At 42.6% G+C, this 7,423-nt stretch overlaps 1 protein-coding gene across 1 annotated transcript in view; it reads right to left on the bottom strand.

Moving 5' to 3' along the window:
• Positions 1 to 962: 962 nt before the first annotated feature.
• wdr20b (WD repeat domain 20b) overlaps positions 963 to 7,423 on the bottom strand; it is a 7,307-nt gene continuing 846 nt past the window's right edge. The window contains exons 2-4 of the mRNA XM_037685355.1: positions 3,333 to 3,515; positions 1,743 to 3,152; positions 963 to 1,541 (exon numbers count right to left, since the gene is read on the bottom strand). Of these exons, the coding sequence (XP_037541283.1) occupies positions 1,485 to 1,541; positions 1,743 to 3,152; positions 3,333 to 3,515 (1,650 nt within the window). The 3' untranslated portion in view covers positions 963 to 1,484. The remainder of the gene's footprint in view (positions 1,542 to 1,742; positions 3,153 to 3,332; positions 3,516 to 7,423) is intronic.

Here is a 7,423-nt window from a genome sequence, read left to right on the forward strand (position 1 = left end):
ATATATATATATATATATATATATATATATATATATATATATATGTACATATATATATAATGAGTATATGAACTATGATTGCAGTTGAGACAGAACGTCATTTTTTCCTCAAGTGCTTCCAAAGCTGACGTCTGAACATTGCGCTCATGTTCCGTCATCATGTATCAAAGAAATATGTGCAAAATTCACGATTTAGGTGTGATACCTTAGATTCTAATATCGCTAAGGGAATTACAGATCTATCATGAGTTTGAGGACTGTGGCTGCAGATGGAATCTCCCAGAAGTTTCTTTTTTTTAATGGTTTTGATATGCTGCTGCTCCAAAACAATCTTTTTCTGCTCGTTGTTGAATTCATCATCACTTTCATTCTACGACGGAGCTTTAGGGCCACGCTAAGCCATAAAATTACAAGAATAAAGTCGAATGGTCTTAATATTACAAGAATAAAGTCGTACGAGACTATTTTATTAAAGCTCTCGTTTGTTTTTCCACGACGCGACCTGTCAATCAATCCAGTAGGCGTGTCAGTAAATGACCAATCCGAAGCTAAATGCTCCTTACCTGCAGAGAGCTGCTGCAACCCACAACGTACCACCTTACTGTAAGCAGGTTCAAAGTCCTGATGCTGATAATAATCTGATGCTGATGCGCTAACAGATTAACAATCTCCTTATTTGTAAAACCAATACAGAAATTTAACTAAACATGCTCAACATTCTTCATTTTATCACAGTTAAAATGTGGTAAACCGTTTTATCATGTTGGAGTTTGGATAATATTAACTCATTCAGCTTCGGATTGGTCATTTGCTGACACACCTACTGGATTGATTGACAGGTCGCGTCGTGGATCCGACTCGTGGAAAAAATAAATAAATTTGAGTTGCAAAAAAAAAAAGTCGCGTACAACTTTATTCTCATAATATTAAGACTTTATTTGACTTTATTCTCGTAATTTTATGGCTTTTAATTTATTTTTTTTTGCGTGGCCCTAAAGCTCCGTTGTACATCCCCTTCATTCAACACAAAGAAGCAAACACAAACAGTGGGTTAAGTAGAGGCATCAACAAATGTGTCTAGTCTTTATAGATCTACAGGCACAAGAGATTGGGTAAGAGAGTTTGTTCACGTCAGACTAGACACAATTTGATATGACAAAAAAAAAAAAAAAATTGTAAGTGCGCCAGTCAAACACTCCCAAAGACTTGGAAGGTTTAACATGCACCTTCTATCCTCCAGCGGCACCTTTTGAACCCTCCTCCTCGAGAAGAGGACTTGTTTCAAATCCTGGCTCGGTCGGAATCGGCCTTCTTAAAACCATGGAACAACATGAAGACAAATGTGTGTCTGTAGTGATGAGATCGCCTGTGACACTGGAGGTCATGTGCTGTGTTACAGTGTGTGAAGAGAAGCACTGCGGGGTCTTGATCGTCCTCGTCTCTGATGCTGGGAGCGCTCATCAGCAGCAGCACATGCGCTGGGGCTATACTACTGTTCCACTCGGGGAGTTGGCTGGGTTGTTTTGAGAGGACAGTAATCCCTGCGGAAAAATAGACAACGCATACGTTGATAAACATAGTGGTTTAAAAATGTAATACAAGAAGCAGCTCAGTAAGGCCATGAGGTTTACTGGCAGAGAAAATGCTAAAATAATCAAAAGTCTAAAGCCTCCGAATGTGTTCATTCAAAGCAGTGTCGAGTGTCGTCACATGACAGAGTCTTCAAGAGGTTAGTCACTCACCACTTTCCCAGGCCTGGCCCATGTGCAAACAAAACCCTCCTGACAAGCTGTTACCAGACAGTCCTCCAGGAAGATTAACACAGTGAGTCTCTCGTGAGCAATCTTCTTGCACACCAGTGGTTCTAAAAGCGGCACTTCCTCCATGCGAGGGCACTGTGTCGTACCCAGAGTCTTAGCTGCCTCTGCTTTCGCCGTTCGTGAAGAGCTGAGCTGGTTGAGCTTGTCGCTGCTCTTGTTGCTGATCTGACCCAAACTGAAGTTCCGCTTGTGGTCCTTCTCGTGGCGCTCCTTCCGCGAGTCGTGCAAAGACAGCGATGCGAACTTGCTGACGCTGTTGGCGATGAAAGCGCCGTCCATGATGTGGATCCCCTTGGTGCTGCTGCCGCTGCTGCTGCAGCTGCTGCCCGTGTGGCTGTTGGGTGTGCTGCCCCCTGCCGGGTTGGACGAGTGAGGCAAGCTATTGGACCGAGGCAGAGTGCCAGGGAGGGAGTTAGCTGGGTTGCCGCTGCAGCTACTATTGCTCACGTTGTCTTTGCCGTTGGTGCCGCTTGAATTGGTGGTGGTTGTGGTGATTGATACAGTAGTTATTGTTTGTTCAGTGGCTGGAGAGCTTGAGGCATTCATAACATTAGTGTGAGTCCTCGTGCGAGACAAAGGGAGGTGTGGGAAAAGAATGTCTTCTGTTAGATCCCACAGGCATAGCTGAGTATCCTGCCCCACTGAGCCAAACCTGTAGGTCACACTGACAGGCCTACTGTCCGTAGAGTTTCTTTTAGAGAGCCGAGAGTGAGAGCTGTTGGCTCTTTCTCTGCCTGCCCCAAAATGAATCTGCTCATGGAAGTCCTCATCACTCCCACTGAACTCAGCAGGCGGATCTCCATCCTCAACACTGGTAGTGCAGTGGTCAAACGCCACCACGCTCACCCACGACTTATGACCATGTCCCCGTGCAATTACTTTGCAATCCAAGAATGACCACACAGTCACTAAGTCGTCCTCCCCTCCTGCCACAATATACTGCCCATCAGGGCTCCAGCACACACACAGTAAGCCACCAAAGTAGCTCTTCATCGTTCCGTGGAGCTCTGCAGCATCAAAGCCGAACACTCGCAGAAAGCCATCTTGGCTTGCACAGGCCAGAAACTTGCCATCTGGGGAGAAGGCAAACTCGTTGAGCGCCCCTTCGCCCACGGTCCAACGCAGCAGCGGGTTACGAGCAGACTTGCTCTTGCAAGTGTGCACAGCATAGTTTTCACCCTGCTTGAGGAGCTGGTAGTGAGGTGCCGTGGTGCCGCAGGTGTTTTCCATGTTGTACAAGTACATGCTGCCACTGGAGTGGGCCACCAGAAACAGGTTCTCGGAACCTGGAACCCATCGTACACACGTTACTCTTGATTTGTCAATAAGTCTCTGGAAGAAGAAAAAACAAAATGAGCAGGGAGCCCAAGTATTAGCCACATGCATTTTATTCTGTACTGGTAGTTGATTTAGTGAACTATTACATAAAATTAATAAACACCCAGGTCAGTTTCAAGAGTTTCAGGCTGTGTCCAGTAGGCTTTCCACAGAACAAAGTTGACTGGAACCCACCTCCTCATTGAAGAGCTTGCTGGTTTCCTTCTTGATTGGGTCTATAAGTTGCACCTGGCCTGCTGAGAAGCCCACCAGCAGGGAGACGCTCTCTGCTGTCGCTGTGAGGGGGTTGAAGTCATGACATGTAGGCTGTGTGCCTTTGTAGATCCTCTTGTCTATGGGCTTACTCAGATCAGCAGCCTAGGATGACAACAAATGCACAGCATGAGTCATTGCCAGCACTTTGACTGTGAGATGATATATACTTTGTGGCATGTTATTTAGAAACCAGACAAGGATAAATATGCTAAATTGTTGAAAATGTGACATTTTAGGCAATCGTCTAAAATCTATATTGCTTTCCAAAATATGACATCATTTAATGAGTTAGATCTCTTACTGATTCAACCAAATCTCAGCCATGTAAATCTAAAACTGACTTATTTGCTGAAATGTTTTCTTTTAACCAGTGTAAAATCTAGCCTTCCTCCAATCGTTAGTGTGTACCCTCATGCTACATCAAGTCCTAATGAGTTAACAGGAGGACTGTGTTGTCTGATCTGCAGCTCCTTCAACTTAAACGTTAAAATTTTTATGAGCAAGATACACGAGCCCAGATTAACCTCAAACATCCAACCAGCAGCGAGTAATGTGTAAAAATAGATTAAAAAGATTAAGCTTTAAGTAAATATTCACATCACATCTTAATGTACATTTTTCCTTATAATTAGTAGGCCTGTCATGATAAATTTTGCTGGGCGATTGTCTCAGAAATTATTGCGATAAACGATAATATTGTTCGAAATTTGACAATAATTAGTCATTATTGTCAAATTTATGAAGAAATGTTGGTTAATTTGTTTTACGTGTAGTACCTTTTTTCGACCAGCCGATGGCAGTATAAGACTGTTTGAACCGAAGGATGAATAGTGAGAGAGCGAGCAGCGTGTTTCTTTAAGAAAAATGGGAGGGAGACCCCTTGACGTGATATGGGCTGTTTCTCTTTCCTTTATTATTATCATTATTATTATTCGGTTCTCAAAATGATAGATGCTCGGTTTGGTTTGAGCTCTTTATGCTCTTTGAGCATGTTTTCACACAAAGCTTTTAATAAAAAAATCTGTCAACAAGTTCTCAGCTTCTTTATTCAGAGAAAAACAACTTTTTACATAAACGCACAGATTTCAACCATGAATTTGGGAGTTTCGACAAGACAGAGGTTTTTTCCCCAAGGTCAGTCTGTTAGCTTAGCTCGTAGCTTAGCTTCTCAGCTTAGCTGTTTTTAACGATCCAAAAACGCAATTTTGGATCGTTATAAAGGATTTTAAAGAGAAAAGAGAAAGGGAGGGGTCAGTGAAGAGCACCGGAGTTGAGCCTTTTGTCATCCAGTGTCTTCAGTAGAAAGAGAGAGACACGAAGAAACGATAAAGCCAATGAATGAAAATGAGGTCGATAATTTTCATTTATCATGCGATTAATTGATTTATTGTTTGTTGGGACAGGCCTAATAATTAGTCAGATTTGTAAGTGGAAACTATCCCACAGTCTCCATGGGTTGCTATAGAATGGGTGTCCAATACATCGATCTGACGTAATTGTGATCAAGCAGACTGCAGCTGAGCTGGCATCAGGGTTGCCAATTAAATTTAAAATGACTTATTTACCTCCTCCTTTTCTGTGCAAATGTTTATCTTAGAATATATTTACTCAGCATATATGAAAGTTTAGGTCAAAATATTATCATTTTAAAGTGACAGTACTATAGTCCATAATTTCTTATCGGGCAACCCGACTGATATGGAAACTGTGTTTGTGTGTAAACCCGTTCAGTTTCTGTTTATTATCTCCAATAAATATTAAAAAATACTAATGTTTCCAGAGGTTGTTCTCATGTAAACGGGGCCTTATAGTAGGTAAATTACTTTGACTTGGTCATTTTAAAAGTAGCTCGCATGCTGAAAAAGTCTGGGCACCCCTGCTATAGAGGATGTATATAAATATACTCGTAATGTCATTGGCAGGTGAAAAGTTCTAGATTTTCATGGAAGTGCCAGCGTCTGGTCACAGACTTGTTCTTCATTGCCCTCTGCTTGTAGCAGCAAAACATGTTTGCCCAGGACTGACAGTCATCCATGGGCTAGGAGTTGGGGTTAGAATTTACCGTTTTGATGCATTGTGATGCAGACAAACGATTTTAAAATGATTTAAAAATGTCAAAAATTGATTAGTATTAATGGGTATTTTAGTCATGTTGAGGAATGAAAACGGCAGAACTCAGAAATGTGTAAGTGCATGCCTGGACAATTTATGACTTGAACACAACAGAGGAAGGAGGAGGCTGACCGAGACTTGAAACAGCTCCTGCTGCAAGAACAGTCAGTGTCTGGAAGTGCTTGCGTTCAGGGCTTAATTAGAGTCTAATCCTGCCGGAACAAGATCTGGGAACTCTCTTATTTTTACAGGGTGCGTTCCAGAAACTGTTTGGATCCATCAACTCAAATCTCCGCCCCTATAAGTCCAAAGTCATTGCGAATTTTTATTAAAAAACAAAAAATATATAATTAAACAGCACAAGTAAATTGCAAACCTGTTCGACAGTTTATGTGGGTTATTAATAATTTTTTTCATTATTTATTAAAAACACAACGAGAGGAGACATTGCCCATGGCCCGGCAGACCCAGGCTGTGGAGTGGATGTTCCGGATGCAGCACATGCACCAGCTATCGCACACACTCCTACCCAGCAGAGACACGGACGGGATGTCCCGCGGGGATGAAGTGTCTTCATCCAACACCTTCAGCGGCGCGCCCTACAGACAGTGCACGTTATGGAGCGTCTCCAGACAACTCTACAGAGCACGCACACAACTGCTGATGTGTCGGAACGCCCACATACATTTCAGACATAATAAATAAAAAAGTTAGTTAAAAAAAAAAAAGAGAAATGCTTGATGTGTTATTCACATTCATATTCACGTTTAAAACAACGGTGCTAACTTGTCAAAATAACAGCGATCAAAATGTCAAAAAGGCAGTCCAGTTTACTTTCATAAAATAAATGGATGGATGGACTGTCCTTAGTTGCACAACCTTAGTGGTAATTGAGATTAGAGCAGCAGAAGCAACGACATGCAGGACTGAATTTAGCGGAGAAGAGTTTGGCTCGAAACCATGAAGTGTGAGTGTGTGTGTTGGGGGGGGGGGGGGGGGGGTGTAGGACACTTGACAGAATCGGAGCTGATCTATTCACGCACAAACTTTCTAAAATAGTAATTTAATCAAGTGTTCATAAATGTAGGTAGGTAAACATAGATGTTCAACAGCCTGTTAAAATACACCAAAATGCAGGAAATGGCATCTACTTTATTCAACATTTTCTTGGGGAGGGCCCACAGACACCCCCCCACCCCTCAATTTACGTTCCGGCATCGACCGGTTTACACATTAAGCCGTGAGGACTTCTATGACATTAAAGAGAAAAATTATGTTGAAAAGAGCCACACTTGATTCAAATTGTGTACATGGTTTTTTTTCCAACTTTCACACCGTGCCCCATCGAGGACACAGTGTGAGATATGATTGTTTTTACACCTCCTCTTGCTTCGTGTTCCTCTTTTCCTTTTCTAAATGAAAAGGGCAGTGCCTCCCACGAGGCTGCAGCCTCAGACACCTCCGTCTACCCATGTCTGTTCGTTTGTGTTTTACTTGGACGGGCTGAACTGAAATGTAATTTTGTTGTGCTTCAGTGTAATGACAAGAGTCAGCCTCCCCACCATCACAAATATCTACACCTCCAGATGCAGGAAGAGGGCCACCTGCATCATGACGGACCACACTCACCCAGCACACACACTTTTTACCCCGCTCCCCTCAGGAAGGAGGTTAAGGAGCATTAAGTGTAGAACCACTAGACTGATGAACAGCTTCTACCCTGAGACTGTTAGACTCATAAATCTCTAATCAGGATACACAAAGTTTGTTTTCTCAGTCTTCCAGGTATATAACAACAAAAAGGGTTGAATCATGTCATCTGGACTTCGTTTTTTTTGTTAAAAAGAAACATTTCGCCCCTCATCCAAGAGGCTTCGTCAGTCTGAGGCCTAGACATC

Source organism: Nematolebias whitei, chromosome 12, assembly GCF_014905685.2.
Source record: "Nematolebias whitei isolate Nwh7 chromosome 12, NemWhi1, whole genome shotgun sequence".
Classification (NCBI taxonomy): domain Eukaryota; kingdom Metazoa; phylum Chordata; class Actinopteri; order Cyprinodontiformes; family Rivulidae; genus Nematolebias; species Nematolebias whitei.